Genomic DNA, 16,291 nt, shown 5'->3' on the forward strand with positions numbered 1-16,291 from the left:
TCACTCCGAATCCCTGATCCCATAAGTCTCAAGTTCCCCCTGGAAAGCAGCTCTTTGTTTTGTTTTCCTTAAGGTAATTTCCTGGGGAAACTTACCCTTGACCTTCTGGGTCAGGCCATTTGGCATCCTGCAGTAGATCACCTGGAATCTGGTGAGGGCAGCTGAGCTTGCCTTTTTGTTTGTTTTAACCATAATGCCTCTGACAGTGGACATCTGAAGTAATCTCCTTCAAATAAGAGAAAGTGAATTAGTCTCTTTGCATGTAAGTGGATCTAAATGAGACAGAGCCCAGAGGAGCTTGGTCCCTTTGGATGTGTTGTGTGTTCTGGTCATGCCCGTGGTGTGGGCCATCTGATTCCAGGCTCACATCAAGGGTAGGCCAGTTCCTCCGGGCAGGGATTTGCACAATGGGCCTCCGAGAGGGATTCGAATGAAAGCCGAAACAAAGCATGCAGGCACAGCCCCAGAGCTAGCTAACATCTCATTAGTCCCCTCATGTGGAACGATTCTCCCCACCGACAGGCATTCCTCCACCCCATCCCCGACCCCACCCGTTCCCTCGTGCTGAGCCTGCCTGCTGCCTGGCTGACCGTGCTTAATTCTCAGTAACTGCTATGTGCAGACTGGGGCTGCCCACGGTCATTGGCTTATGGTATGGGTGAGGGATAGAGTGTAGTGAGAAATGAAAATAGTTCCAGCCATCCAGCCAGGGCTAGGCTTTGTTTCTCTTTATCCTCTCTTGTGGAATTAGGGCTTAGCATTAGCAAGGAGCCGTCCAGAAGACTGAATGAAGTCTCTGAATGCTCCAGTTTTCTTAAATGAGAAAATAAGACAAAAACTGGTGAAATGATTTCCTTCTCCAGGGTCACATAGAGGCGGGGAGTAGGATTCTCACCCCCAAGGAAGTTTTACCTGGATCACCTTTTTCTTGGAATCAGTGGGTTTACATTTTCATTCATCTCAGTTTTGATTTTTTGGACAATAACAGCTGTTGAGTGGCTCTCCAGGAACAATTGTTGATAACTTTTTCCCCAGCTCATCTCTCAAGTGATGTTTCCTAAGTGTGAGCTAAGACTCAGCAGGTGGTTGTGGTTGTGTTGACTCTCTGTAGTTTCCTATTAAAGTGGTAGAAGAGACATATCTTTTGTGTGTCTTGTGTTGCTTGTTCCATGACATTTCAGTTTGATAAGGCAGCCTTTAGTATTTCTAGAGAGGGTTCAGGTTCCGGCCCTTAGAGAGGCCCCCAGATTTCTTGACCCAGAATTTTTTATACCATCAACTCCAAACTTTCTTACCCTCTTTTCTTTCTTTGTCTGATGCAGCCTCCATGAATGTGCTGGTGCAGAACTGCAAGATCTACAATGATGCCAGCTGTGACATTTCTGCAGATGGCCAGCTTCTGGCGGCTTTCATCCCTAGCAGCCAAAGGGGCTTTCCTGATGAAGGCATCCTGGCAGTGTACTCTCTGGCCCCCCATAACCTGGGCGAAATGCTCTACACCAAGCGATTTGGTAAGGGATAGGAAGCCCAACCTAGTGACAAAGGGATGCTGGTACCTCGGCCTGGGCATTCCTAGGTGAGGTATAGCTTAGGTGGGAGTAATGGTCACATACTGCCCCTGCTTCACTGGGGCACGTGTCAGAGGAAGATTGCTTTGTGCTGGCTGGTAGCATTGCAGAGGAATCTCAGAATAAGATTCCTCCCTACCGCAGTGGCATCACTGGCATACTCCTGTTGTTATGGGCAGGAATAAGGGGGAGCTTCGTTCTTGGCCATGGCTTGGGGAAGTGGGCACACACACACTGCAAGGCTGTTTGGCATTGTGTATTAAAAGCCCCCAAAATGTATGTTCTCTTTGATCCAGTAATTTCACTTCTAAGGAAATAATCAGAAGACTATACAAGATTTATTTAGAAGGATGTTTACAGCAGTGTTATTTATCATAGAGAAAAATGTCAAATTGTGAAGAGTTGCTTAAAGAAATAATGGTGCATTAATAAGGCAGAATACCATTTGGCCTTTAAAATGCTCTTATAGAAGACTATTTAATGGTGAAAAATGTTCGTAATGGATGAAGTGAAAAAAGTAGATTTCAAAAAAGTAGTATTTACAGTATAACAATTTTTTAATGTGATTCTATGATAATACTGGTTAGCATTTATTAAGTACTTTTTATGTGTCAAACACTGTACTCAATACTTTACATGCCTTCTCATTGTACTCTTCACTACAGTCCTATGAGATTAACCCCAGGATGACCAAACAAAGATGAAGATCAGAGAGAAAGAGAAAATACTAAGAGGGAAAATTATTCCCTTGTAATAGCAAGAACTCTGGGAGATGTCTCTCTGTTTTTCTGGCCCTCAGGTCCCAATGCCATTTCAGTGAGCCTGTCCCCGATGGGTCGATATGTAATGGTGGGCTTGGCCTCACGAAGGATCCTGCTGCACCCCTCCACGGAGCACATGGTGGCCCAGGTCTTCAGGCTGCAACAGGCCCATGGTGGCGAGACCTCCATGAGGGTGAGTGCATTGCCCGTGGCTTCACTGTATGGCAGCTCTTCTAGGCCTGGCTGGCAGGGTAATGCAGGACAAGGTTGTGGTCTCCCAGCCAGGACCAGAGATGTCATGCCCATAAGGAGCCAGGAAGGACTCCAGTCCAGCCTAGTAATGACCAGCAGGCCACACTTTTGGAAGCTCTGGACTATTAAAAGGCAGGGGCTTTCTCATACCCTAAATCATGAGCTGGGTCCCCAGAGGCCTGAAAGGATCTTTGCATCAAGACCAAACTGAATACTTCCTTACCTCAACATGAAACCTTTAGTCTGGAGATACACAGAGAACCCAATGAAATATTTATGCTTCTTTTTAAAAAAAATTTTTCAGGACGCAAGCTATAAAAAGAGATAGATAGTATACTATGAAATGTTCTTTTCCTGAGGTTGTAGTCACGATGGAGGATAAGGACTTTGGGCAGCTGCTGTGCTCTTAACTGTCCCGTCCACTTCACTAGCAGAGAAATGTTCTATTTAGGACCCTTTCTTGTCTGAAGCCGTCCTTGCTTGTATTGCCATAAAGGCCTTCTGGGCATCCTGGGGTTAGTGGCCTCCTGGACTCACCCCGTCTAGTTTCTGACTGAGATTATTCCCACATCCCATGGGGGCTCATTTGGCCAGGGTTTTGTCAAGGGGAGTTGAGCATTTGAACACTTCTCTAATCAGATGGTGTTTAAGCTCGGTCTCAATCTAAGAACGTGTGAATTCCCTTAGCACTTTATGCTGTGCCATTTATAGTTTTATGCACTTGTTTATGTGTTGTTTTGTGTTTTCTTTAGCAGTGTGGTGTGTATGTTTAATCCACTCAATTAGGTTCAGTGTAAGCTCCTTAGGGGCATATCCCCCGGGGTCCCTCATTTAGTGCCACACATGTAGATGCTTGTTGAATTCAGCCTGGAATATGAAGCATTTGTTTTAAAGAAAAAAACCCTAAAGATAGGACCCATTATATACAAAGCAATAGAAAGTGGGTGGCCAGGTGTGGTGTCTCCAGCCTCTTCTCCCTCCTGTCTCCTACAAGGACCTTCTATCCAACTCTACTGAGCCACTTTCCAAGCCCCCTGAATTAGTAAGGCTCTCTCTTGCCAGGGTGCCTTTACCTGGAGTGCCCTTTTCTCCCTGAAACCCAACTGCCTGCAAGCTCTTCCCCTTCTATGGAACCTTCCTAAACAGAATTGATCACTCCCTCCTGTGCCACCCCTGTACCTAGTACACTCTCTGTGTTAACACTCATCACACCAAACTGCAGTTATTTATTTCCACATCATTCTCCTCTCTTGGCCCATGAGCTCCTTGAGAGTAGGACCATGTCTGTTTCATCTGTATGAACTCCAAATACCTAATAAGAAACCTCTCATTTAGGAGAAGCTGAATAAATGAAAGAGAATCTCAAGAAAAGCATCCTTATTGTTTCTAGGTGGTAACTAGCAGAACCACTGATAGGTGACATCGTGTCCCGTCATGTCTCTGAAAGGGTAGAAACAAGGCATTCTCTGCTCTTGACGTCACAATGACAGGAAAGTTCTGATTCTTGAATCCATGTGACTAGAAATATTTGACATTGAGTGACTGGGAGAGGACTTTGTGGGAAGTTCATCGATCCTATTTTCTTACCTAGATACATGAGGATGGAAGGTGAATTTTAGTTTAAATATTCTTATCTTAAGCAGATTTGGATGGTAAAAGTACCTGGTGTCTGCTTTTTACCACCTAGAATCTTGGTCCTTGCTGTTCTTCTAACCCTTCCTACCTAATTGTGGAATAATTGTTTCTAATCATTAAGAGACAGGATCTGATTTCAGCAACACTAATGGACATCTCCAGCCTCTTCTGGAAACGAGGGCTCCTGCTCACTTTTGGGCACAGCCTGCCAGTCCTCCATCCTAGCAAGGTTCCTCTTCTCTATAAGTAGCCAGAAACATCTGGCTAAAGGCAAACAGCTCCAGGGCGGAAGCCAAGATTCTGTCACATATGGGGCCGGCAGCTCAGGGAATGCAGTTGGAGAAGTCTGCTGTGGAGATGTAGGGGCTCAAGGCACCTAGCCAGCTGCTGCATGCCTCAGAACAAAGCTACTTCTCAGCATTCCCAGCAGGGGTTTTTTGATTCTCAGTAGACCCCGTCTGCCACTTAGGAGAGGGAGCTGAAGTAACTAGAAAGCTCTCATTTGGGAAGCATTTCTCTCACACAAGAGGCAGGATCCGGGCTTCTCAACAAGGTTTTGCTCACCCTGTGTCCACCCAGTCTGACTTTAAACCCCCGTGCTACAGAAAGATTTCTGGTTTTCCAGGTCTTGGTTGCCCCTTACGTCCAAAGGCACCAAAGCACTCAGCACATGTCCCTGAATTCAGTCACTGGTGGAAGGGAAGACACCAGCTTTTTTGGATAGCTGTGCTGTACCACCGTTTAAGGCAAGAAGTGCATTTTTGTCTGAGAACAGGGAGCGAGGGTTTAATGGGACAGTAGAGCATCTCCCTCTTTGCACAGGTAAGTATAGGTGGCTGTCTCCATCTGTAATGTCAAGCTCTGTCCTTGAAGGAAGTTGTGGGTACTGGGCCTGTCCTAGAGCTTTTCTACCCAGAATCCCCCTTCTCTGTGGTGTTACCTCTTGGAATTCACTGTGGGAACGTTCAGAGAGGTGAAATTGTTGGGCCAGCAGACGTTCCCAGGAGAACATCCTCCAGAGCATCGACTTACTTTAATTCCCACTAAGGGACCATCTCTCCCCAAGAGATGATCTCTTACACAATCCCATATGAAAACTCTTGTAAAAATGAATTGCTAATTGCTCTTCACCTTGGCATGCTTATTCTAAGCAGTTCTTCAGATCTCTGGATCAGTGCTTCTCAAACTGTGCTCCTTGGACAACCTGCATTAGAATGCATGGGGTTCTTGTTAAAATACAGACTCCACTTCAGACCAAAATCAGAATAAGAATTGGGCAGGAAGGGGACCGGGTATTTGTATTTGTAAAACAAGCTTTCCAGGGCTTCCCTGGTGGCGCAGTGGTCGAAAGTCTGCCTGCCAATGCAGGGGACACGGGTTCGTGCCCTGGTCCAGGAAGATCCCACATGCCGTGGAGCGGCTGGGCCCATGAGCCATGGCTGCTGAGCCTGCGCGTCCGGAGCCTGTGCTCCGCAATGGGAGAGGCCACAACAGTGAGAGGGCTGCGTACCACACACACGCACATGAAAAACAAGCTTTCCAGATGATTCTGATACGCACTTGAGTTTGAGAACTGCTGTTCTTAATGACTGCTTTCTTCATTTTAGGTTTCTGCCCTCAGCCTCTTCAGCAGAGGCAGAGATACAGTCTCAGGTTTACTTCTTATCGTGGTTTTATGTGTGATGCTTTGATCCTTTGCTAATTTTGTTGCAGGCACAGTGGTGTTTGTGTTCTATCTCCTATAAAACTCTTAGCTTTTTGGCTGTCAGTGTGCTTCACCTCCCATTTTTCTCAACTGTTGTTGCTTTACAGGGTTCTCCCTTGAATATCTCTATGTGCTGAATTACTTTCTTCCCCATGTTGAGTTTAATTATTATCCTTGTTTCTAGGATCTAGGGTCCTCAGATATTTCCCTTCTCTGCTTACTAAGGCTAGGCTTAGTCTTCCCAATTTTAGTATCATTGGCAAATCAGGAAAAATAAGACTAGGCACATATTTTATCTCCCCTTCTGTCTGTCGATTCGAGGCTCTTCCAGGATGAGTATGCTACTATCTCTGCCTCAGGGTCTTATGTGCCATCTGACTCCCTCATACTTGAGCCAGTAGGACTTTTTGTTAATTTCTGTTTGGTTTTTAAGTTAGGCATTTAAAGATTGTTGAGCTGAAGTTTTGATGAATTCTCAAAACACTAAACTGCCTGAGTTCTCTCACTGCTTTCATTTTCTAATTGGAACAAGGCACAATATTGTAGCAGAAAACTGCAATTAATTTTCTAAAATTATGGCAACTTGCACAATGTAATAACTTTGGTTGTAACCAAGTGAAAGCATAATAACAAAAATATAAAATTACTAATGAAACCAGAAATAGTCATATAGCAAACTATGCCTGCAGTTTGTAATAAGTGCTGTTTTACCTAGGAATGGGGGCAAACGTCAGCGGTCAAGGTGTGGGTGTAGGTGGGGAGGCAGTGCTGGGGCAGTTTGGGCAGAAGTGATGGACAAGGGACTTGGGTGGGAGAAGAAGCCCTAGGACAGAAAGCAGTTTAGCTCTCCTTTCTCCATGAGACAGCATTGTGCTCTTTAAGGCCAAGCCTCAAACATCAATACTTAAGGGTCAATTTTATTGAAAGCTTTTTCTTTGTGGCTATGCGGTGAAACTGTATTCAAGGGTTGAGCAACTAATACCCAGACAGATTGTTAGTTTGGAGGGGGTGTTGGAAAGAAAGCCCGCCCCTCCCTCCCTCCACCCCTCTCCCTCCCCCCTCTTCTCCCCCCTCTTCCTCTCTTCTCTCCCGCCTCCCCCAACACCTTCTTGACCCTGAGAGCTCTGCTCTTCAGTAGTGGACAGTCCCCTTGTATACCTTCTCCCTCTAGAGCTCCAGCTCTAAAGATATGCATCCCCCTCATTCTCAATAGGTCCTAGGCAGCTGGAAAAGGAAACAGATTTTTTTTAGACCTACAACCTACTCATATCTTAACTGGCCAGTAGTTCTCAATGTGTATTCCCTGGGACTAAGTCAGCATCATCAGGGAACTTAATAGAAATGCAGCTTCTCAACCCTGTCCCAGGCCTGCTGAATCAGAAGCTCTGAGGGTAGGGCCCAGCCATCCTTGTTTTACCAAGCCCTCCAGTTGAGCCTGCACGCTGAGTCAAGATTGAGAACCAGTCCTCAACTGCATGGGGATCCCAGTTAGACCTCACCTGTCAGTATAGCTTTGTTGTTTTCTTTTTTGCTCTCACCTTGTCTCTGGAACCTCATCTGGTTTATTTCTGTGGCTCCTTTAACCAGATCTTTCATATACTTTCAGGAAGTTGAGAAATTGATGAGTACCTCCTGCCCTTAGCATTTCTGGATCATGCTAGCATCCTAGTGGTGGTACTTTAAAGAGTAATGCTGTGGGGCCTTTTTCCCAATTCTAATTAAAACTCTACCTGCCCACAGTTGACTTTGTTCAGGCTCTTAACTGTGATCCCATTCCTGTTTGCCTTTGTGCTATAGAATACAGAGATTCTTAGGCTTAAAAAGTGAGAAGAAATATCTTTATCTTTCTCTCCAGGACCTTCCCCATCTGAAGGTGTAGTTCTTGAGTTCCTTTTTCCAACATTCAACTCACTGTTATCCTTGGAAGGAAGATGTCGCCGTGGTACCCATTAATGGATATCTTAGTGTCACCTTGGTTATAAAGAAACATTAGTTGGCTTTCTTTATTTCATACCATTTCATAGCCATCTTCACAGAACAGCCTAGTGATGACTGATTATTATTATTATAAGTTCATTAAAATGAACCACAGAAAAGGCTTGGTGTCCAGAGTACTCAAATTAGTCATAACTAAATTGTAGCTTAGACCCTGGGTCGGGATGGGTAGCCAGCACTGTCAGCACTGACCAGCATTATGTAACTAACATGCATAGGCTCTTCTGGCTTGTCCTAGCTCCATTCTTCAACATCTAATCTTTACTGTGGCTTACTCCTTGCCCTGAATTTAGCCTGTGATCAAATCCAGTCATCAGTACTTCCCTAGATTCTAAAAGTTTCGTTTTCAAAAGTGACCTAGAGGGCTTCCCTGGTGGCGCAGTGGTTAAGAATCCATCTGCCAATGCAGGGGACACGGGTTCGAGCCCTGGTCCAGGAAGATCCCACATGCTGCGGAGCAGCTAAGCCCGTGCGCCACAACTACTGAGGCTGTGCTCTAGAGCCCGCGAGCCACAACCACTGAGCCCACATGCTACAACTTCTGAGCCTGCACTCTAGAGCCCACGAGCCAAAACTACTGAGCCCGTGTGGTACAGCTACTGAAGCCCACGCGCCTAGAGCCCATGCTCCACAACAAGAAAAGCCACTGCAATGAGAAGCCCGCGCACCGCAATGAGGAGTAGCCCCTGCTCGCCGCAACTAGAGAAAAGCCTGCGTGCAACAATGAAGACCCAATGCAGCCAAAAAAAATTAAAAAAAAAAAAAAAGTGACCTGGAACGCTAGTTCAAGCCAGAGTATTCTCCAGCAATCTAAGGGAACTGAGCTTCTTCTTAATCTTTTTTTTTTTTTTTTGCGGTACGCGGGCCTCTCACTGCTGTGGCCTCTCCCGTTGCGGAGCACAGGCTCCGGATGCGCAGGCTTAGCGGCCGTGGCTCACGGGCCCAGCCGCTCCGCGGCATATGGGATCCTCCCGGACCGGGGCACGAACCCGTATCCCCTGCATCGGCAGGCGGACTCTCAACCACTGCGCCACCAGGGAGGCCCTTCTTCTTAATCTTATCTGGGCTTGGGAGTGGCAAAAACCAAAAATAAAGATATTTTATTTTTGTATCCTAGAAGGGTACTATTTCTTCAAGGGGAGATTGGGATAAAAGAGAGACAGCTTTGTTGTCAGAAATGATTTACTCCTTCCTAAGATTTTGTCCTCATTAATTTTCTTAAAGCTGCTTGTCAGTTGATTAAAAGCTGCTCCCGCTGCAATTATCTTAAAGTTGACTTCTGAGATGTGGTACAAAGCATCTATCCTCAAAAAGTTCCTTTCTTCACCATGTTGTAGGAAAGGGGGAGGAGATATGAGAGAAGTCAGGGGTGTCTCTGATGCAATTTGTCAGAGAAGGGAGGGGGCAAAATAAAAAATTTAAAATAACATTAGAGCTACAATCAAAGCCATTAATTTAGGCGAATTTTTCCATGACAAATTCCTCCAACTTTGATGCTTTCTTTCCTCCATGGCTTCTTAGTAGAGCACAATCTATGCTGCATTTTATTCTTTTCACTCAGCAAAATTTTATTGTGCCCCTACCCTGGGCCAGGCACTTTGCTAGGTCTGGGAATACAATGAACAGAATGGATCTGGTCCTTGCTCTCCTGGTGCATACGTGCTGGACACCTGGCTTCTTAACGGGTCTTTTCACTGCTGTATCCCCAGCCTTCACTGTGCTTGGCACACAGGAGGCACTCAGCATTCGTTCTGGGAATGTGTCACTTTGAAATCTTGTGTGCTGTGTATTCCCTGCACATACATGAACACACACCCCTACTCACCAGCACCATCAGTGTGCCTAGCACGTGCCTCAGGAAATGGTAATTAAACATAAGTATTAGATGTAATTCTTATGAAAATAGAGAGTGTCTTGCTCGTGACCCCAGTTCTGCCCAGTATCAGTGAGTTTCTCAGGGTTCCGGTCACAGCACTGAGAAATGGTGAGAGATTCCCAGTGGCTGTTTCAGAAGTGAAAGGCAAAACATTTTGTTTTTTAAGAATTGGTAGGAGGGGCTTCCCTGGTGGTGCAGTGGTTGAGAATCCGCCTGCCAGTGCAGGTGACACGGGTTCCATCCCTGGTCCGGGAAGATCCCACATGCCGCAGAGCAACTAAGCCCTTGTGCCACAACTGCTGAGCCTGTGCTCTAGAGCCCGTGAGCCACAACTGCTGAGCCTGTGTGCCACAACTACTGAAGCCTGCGCACCTAGAGCCCGTGCTCCACGATGAGAGAAGCCACCGTGATGAGAAGCCTGCGCACTGCAACGAAGAGTATACTGCCCTCACTCACTGCAACTAGAGAAAGCCCGCGCGTAGCAACGAAGACCCAACACAGCCAAAAATAAATAAATTTATTTAAATAAAAAGAATTGGTAGGAGAACCAGCTTCTGCATTTGTAGAAGCTAGAAGTATTTTATTGTAACTCCCATCCTGAGTTTTCTTCTTTCAAAAAAATATGGATCAAGTAAAATGTATGAATATATTGAAAGACTCCCTTATCTGAGCTGAATATCTAGAACAACTACTCATTTGGCCATTTCCTTTGAGATTTAGAAAACTGAGGAAGGTCAAGCACTTGTGCTGTGCACAGAGGTGTGGGCACAGGAGGAAGCAATTATTTTAACTTCTGGGAGTTCCAGGAGCATTGAGTGCCTTGGTATTTGATTTAGCACAGAAGTAGATCCCTCAACTGAAGTAATCTCTGCGCTTCAATCCTAATGGCCAGAGATGGACTTTGGAAAGCATCAGGCCAATTGAAAAATAAAATTCTTGTTCTCTGACTGTCCTTGGGACCTCTTTGAGGGGAACAGGTGAATAAGACAAAGTCTGTAGGTCTCAACAAATCACAGGAGATAGGCTGGAAATAAGTACAAGGCATCAGGTTATCAGGAACAGAGGAGGGCAACAAGTTCCCAAGAGATAAGAAAAGGAGCTGTTTGCTCTTCTTTTCTGCTGGGGGAGCTTTGGTTTAAACAAGAGTGTTCTAGGCAGATTTGTTCCTGCTTCAACTGAACAAAGAGTCTCGAAAGTAAACTGACTTGGTATTCCGATTTTTGTTTTTAAATAACCACTTTAAAATCAACATTCTATGAATTCTAAACTCCAAAGTAGAATATAAAGAAGGCTTAGAGACAGTAAAAGAAATTAAACGTTCTGAAAAACAATCACATTTTCCTAGGGATGAAGAAACTCCAGTAATTGATGAATCTAAGCAAATCAACCCAAAAGAAAAAAAGGATGACCGTAGTATCCCTCCCCCTGCCTGTTTTGGGATGTGTGCATTTCTCAGCCTGCGACAAGATGTGTAGCCATCCATTTCCAATGAAAAGGTCAGCTGTCTCTTAGCATCTGCTTTCCACTGATTTTTTCCCTCTTTCCAGAGAGTTAATTCTCCTCTAGTAACCCTCTCTAAAAGCTTAAAACCTCCCTTGATTCTCATCACGACCCAGAAGGCATTTCTCCTCCTCACAGTTCCTTTCTTCCTCAAAGCCCCTTTGGCTTGCAACTTCTCTCATGGTCCTTCTGGCCTCAGTTTCCAGTTGTCCTCTTCCTTCAACCAGCTTTCATTGTCTTGGTTAAAACAAGGGAGATCTGCCGACCGCACTTGACCTCTTGCCACAGTGGCAAGTTTCCAGCTTTAAGGATACTGAGATTCCCAAATGTAAACAAGAAAACCGAAAAGTGTTTTCTTTTAGCTTCTTATTTGGGCTGATCTGAGCAATGCACTTTGCTACTTGGACTAATGGTGTGAGCTTTATTGACATGTGGTAGAAAAGAAAGCATCTTGTTGAGGGCAGCAATACATTTTTCCTCTCAGTTTTAAAAAGATGGAGAAGAAGTTTTCCCACTGAGTTCCCCTGGCTACCTCTTGTTCTTTTCCTGTCTATCTTTGAACAAGAAACAAGACCCTTTTAGTTTTGATCTGGGAACTGTTTTCTTTTGTTCCTACTTCCTATTAGAGACTTCGAGGGATAGAGCCAAGAGGTACAAGAGATTGTCTTGGACCCCTGAAGTAGAGAAATTATCTTCTCCCACTCCTTAGAACTGTAAAGATCTTGGTGACCTGACTCATTCCCTATTGACATGCTGAGACTGCACTGACTCTAAAAAATTTGTTCCTTCTAGCTCGTTGATCCCAATTCCCTTCACAGATGTTATACAGAAATGAGAACAGCCTGCCTGGGGAGGGGGGTTTCTGTCAGCATTTGTCGTCTACCAGGGAATAGCTGCCCCGGAGACAGGTTGAAACCAGGCCTCTGCAAACATGAATCCGCAGCCAGGTTTTGTATCCAGCCCCACAAAGGGGCCCCAGAACCTGATAATCCTCCTCCAGTATAATGGAATTTGGTGGTGTAGCTTCATAAGGTGTCACTTTTGTCAGAGACGGGGAGGCATTTTTGGCAGGTCCCCGGCTTTGTCCTTAACATCTGACGGGGAGCTTCTGGGCACCTGACTAGAGTTAAGGAAGGTTTTACTGGAGATATATTTGGAGTGCCTTAAAATAAAGACCAGAGCTTCCTTTACTGTCTCGGATCTTCGTTCTTGTCAGTGCTGATGAACTTCGGGTTTATGGAGCCAGCCCCCATTGAAATCTGGGAGGAGACTCACAGATCACCCAGTCACTGGGTTGGAAAGACTGTTGGCCGAAACCATAAATGGTTTGGGAGTAGCCAGAGCTATAGCCATCTGTCAGCACTGGGGAGCTTGTTGCCCAGTATTCTCTTGTCTCTAGGGCTAATTGTGAGGGGTAGTTCCTGTCCGTGAGGTACTTTCAGAGCTGTTAAACTGCGGCCAGAGAAAGGAATGGAAACTACACCTCTGGGTGTTTTTCCAAATGGGCCAGATTCTCATTCCTCTAGGGTCCTTTCATTCCAGGCATGTGTGAAATAGGAACATTGGATCAGATGACCTCTCAGAACCTATAAATCAGTGATCCTACCCATCCTGCATCCTCTGTGTCATCTCCTTGTCATCTCCTTCCTTCTCACCCCCACATTAGAGTGTGATAAGTAAGCAAGTGCATATCAGGAATTCTGGAGGCTACTGATCTTCACGTGGCATTTTCTGGCTTCCTGCCACAAAGCAGGATTTAGCCTAATACCCAAACACTGGAGGAGATGGGCTCTTGGGAGCTGCCCTTTCAACACTGTTTAAGGACTTGGGCAGGGTGGGGAGCTGCCAGAGTCAGAGGACAAATCGATACCCCATGACTCCTATAGCCATGGAGGTTGTGAATATCTGTGCAGCAAGGTTTAGGGGTCTCAGCCTTTAATTACTTCTCTCCAGTCGCTCTGACCTTGTCTCACCTAAGCTGGGTCACCCATCATACTGGCTTCTTGATGGTTTTGTCCCCAGAGCAAGTTCCTGTACTTAGAAGCAAATTGATAGTATTTGCTTGTTAATCCCTCTGCAGCAACAGACTATAAAAGGTAAATTTGTGACGTGTGAGAGGCTTGTTTGCTTCTTTCCTGGTCTGGAACATTTCTAGAAAAGAGTCCTTGTTCTTGTGAGACCGTGGTCAAAGCACTCAGCACAACCTCAAAGCATTTGATTTACTAACTGCATTGTCTCCCTTCTTGCAAGACCACTTTCTCTGGCCCTCTGGCCCATTACCTGCAATAATGAATCATTATGATTTTAAGGGACACTCTTGTGAAGCCCATTAGAACTGCCACAGGCGAAAAATAAGGCTCCCTTCATCCAACCCACTGAAATTAATACACATCCCTTCTGAACTCTGGGTGTATCCCCAGCTTATATTATCTGACCTTTGGGAGAAGAAAAATTTAACAGATTAAGTGATCCCAGCCACAGTTGTCTGATCACAGCCACTTTGTCCTTTTGATTTGTATATCAAGTCATATTTAACCATATAGCCGATAGGTTGGACAGAAACCATTGATTATCTTCTGGAAAAGTGAAAACCTCTGTGAGAAAGGATGAAGGCACCACACCCATCCCCTGACCTGAAGGAAAAGAGTTGATTAGGTGCAAAGGGAAAAAGACTGGCATTGCCATCTCTGTGGACAGTCAGCCAGTAGTGAGGCCGATGGAGAGGAGTAGCCATGAATTCATTTCAGGCTCCTGCCAGGTATGTACGTGTAAGGAAGGGATTATCCAAAGGTCAGGCAAGCATGTTCTGGATGACTAGTTTAGAAATTCATAAACTTCATTGGGCTCTTTTTCAGTAGTCTCCTCAGACCAAAGATTTAAGGAGCCCTGGTTAATTCTTAAATTTGGAGTTGAGTCAGATGGGGAGGGCATAGGAGGCAGGAGGTTCTTAAGGCAGCAGCAGCCATGGGGCAGTCTGTCTTATGCCTCAAACCAGAGCCAGTTCCATATTTGTAACAGACCCATTCGACCTCAGGACCATAACAGGGCCGTTCCAGCAGTGTGCTGTAAGCTGCCCAGGCACATTTCTCAGCACCACAAAGCCGGGGAATTTTTATAACAGGATTCTCTGTGTGTGTGTCATTACATCGAGCACACGTGCTGCTGTCTTCTCTAGTCCAGAGGCTGTCCTGGTAAAGGCCTTTCAGATGCTACCCAAGGCACATGAACAAGTTCCCAAATGCAGGACTTCTTATCACTTGATTTCTGTAAATGGCGTGGACCCTTAGCTCAATATTTACCTTTTTGGGGGAGCGGGGTCTCTCATCAGGATAATCAGAAAAATAATAATTATTATACTGCCCTAAATTCAGTTTTTAATATTACTTTCTAAATCACGCTCTCATTTGTTCTCTCATTTTTTTTCCCTTCCATCAACCCTTAGGGACAGGTAAAGACAGATGAAGTTCATCCTTATTTTATAAAAACCTGAAGAGGCTAAAAGAGAAAACATTGTATTGACTAAAACTCCAGTTTATAGATTCTCAGCCTCACGTCCTTTTCATAGGGCCTGATGACGTGTTTTTCTTGTTTGTTTTTTGTTTTTTCTTTAAGCCCCAGATGCGGGTTCATGGTAATAATAACAAGAGTTACCATTTATGAGCTTGCACCACGTCAGGCATTTTATATACATCATTTCTTTTAATCTCCCCTATTATTTGAGTGTTGGTGCTGTCTCTTTTTAAACTGAGATCCAGAGAAGTTGTTACGCAGTGACGCCAGGACTCAAACCCAGATCTTTCTGACTCTTAAATTGTGCCCTTCATTCTTCCACTGCCCTGCCCCTGTCTCTGACTAAAGTCGATTCTGGAACATTGTGTAGATCAGTAGCCAGATAGCACCTTCAGCCCAACCTGAGACAAGCTAAGCTGCCCCCTGAGAAAATAGTAGCTTTGGAAAGATGTAGACTAATGAAAGGAGACTCTCTTTGAAAAATGGAACTGATCTGTTTAATGGTGATTTATAAAAGCTAGAAAGAAATCTTATACCTGTGTGTTCAAGATTCCCCTCTGCCCTGCTTCCTACATCTTATCGCACCTTTTAGGTTTCCTTAACAATAGCAGTTTTAACATTGCTTTTAATTAGATGAATTAAGAATGTTCTTTGATGTTATCACCCCCTCCCGCCCCCCTATCACCTTCAGTTCCCCATTACAGTGAGAGTGCTGTGATTTCCATGGTAACAGGACTACCAGTGGAGCTTGGCTCTCACTGGTTTGTCTGGTCAGAGGAAAGTTTGGGGCAGTCCTTCCTGGTGTGCTAGGCTCTGCATGGGGCTTTCCAGGGGGTTACCTTAAAAGCGATGAAGTGAGAAATGTTAAAGGCTGTGAGGAGAGCATAGCGAAGCTTCATGCAGAAGGGTCCAAGTATGCCCCTGGTATTTCCTGACAGTCCTTAGCCCTCACCTGAAGCAAGAGGGTCCCACCCTCCCCTGTGCTTCCCCAAGTTCTCAGATACATGTTAAGAGTCATCCCATTCCCAGTTCAACCATCTCTTTTCTTCCCTGTGGTTAACTTGCTTTAGGCTACAGGAGGGACTTTGTTCCCCTTGGATTGTGTTATTCTTGGTAACAGACTGTTTCTCCTCCCGTTCTCTTTTCTTCCCTCTTTTTCCCTCACCCAGAGAGTTTTCAACGTCCTTTATCCCATGCCTGCTGACCAGCGGAGACATGTCAGCATCAATTCTGCCCGGTGGCTGCCCGAGCCAGGGCTCGGCCTGGCCTATGGTACCAACAAAGGAGACCTGGTGATCTGCCGACCAGAGTGAGTGGCTCAAGGGGCTGGCAGGGTGGGGACTCGGGGTCATCCAGGCTGAGGACTGGAGTCGTCAGCATTCGCCTGTGGATCTGGCCAGTGAGGTGGGGTCTTTTTTTTTTTTTAATTTTTGAATTTTATTTATTTATTTATACAGCAGGTGCTTATTAGTTATCCGTTTTATACATA

At 45.3% G+C, this 16,291-nt stretch overlaps 1 protein-coding gene across 5 annotated transcripts in view; it reads left to right on the forward strand.

Moving 5' to 3' along the window:
- The window catches only part of AMBRA1 (autophagy and beclin 1 regulator 1), a gene marked incomplete at its 5' end in the record, with an annotated part of 147,650 nt that overhangs the window by 113,832 nt on the left and 17,527 nt on the right, over positions 1 to 16,291 (forward strand). For all 5 annotated transcript variants that reach the window (XM_079707870.1, XM_079707871.1, XM_079707872.1 and 2 more), the window contains 3 exons: positions 1,323 to 1,511; positions 2,368 to 2,522; positions 15,972 to 16,111. In XM_079707870.1, the coding sequence (XP_079563996.1) occupies positions 1,323 to 1,511; positions 2,368 to 2,522; positions 15,972 to 16,111 (484 nt within the window). The remainder of the gene's footprint in view (positions 1 to 1,322; positions 1,512 to 2,367; positions 2,523 to 15,971; positions 16,112 to 16,291) is intronic.

This window comes from Hyperoodon ampullatus (assembly GCF_949752795.1).
Source record: "Hyperoodon ampullatus genome assembly, chromosome: 7".
Taxonomy (NCBI): domain Eukaryota; kingdom Metazoa; phylum Chordata; class Mammalia; order Artiodactyla; family Ziphiidae; genus Hyperoodon; species Hyperoodon ampullatus.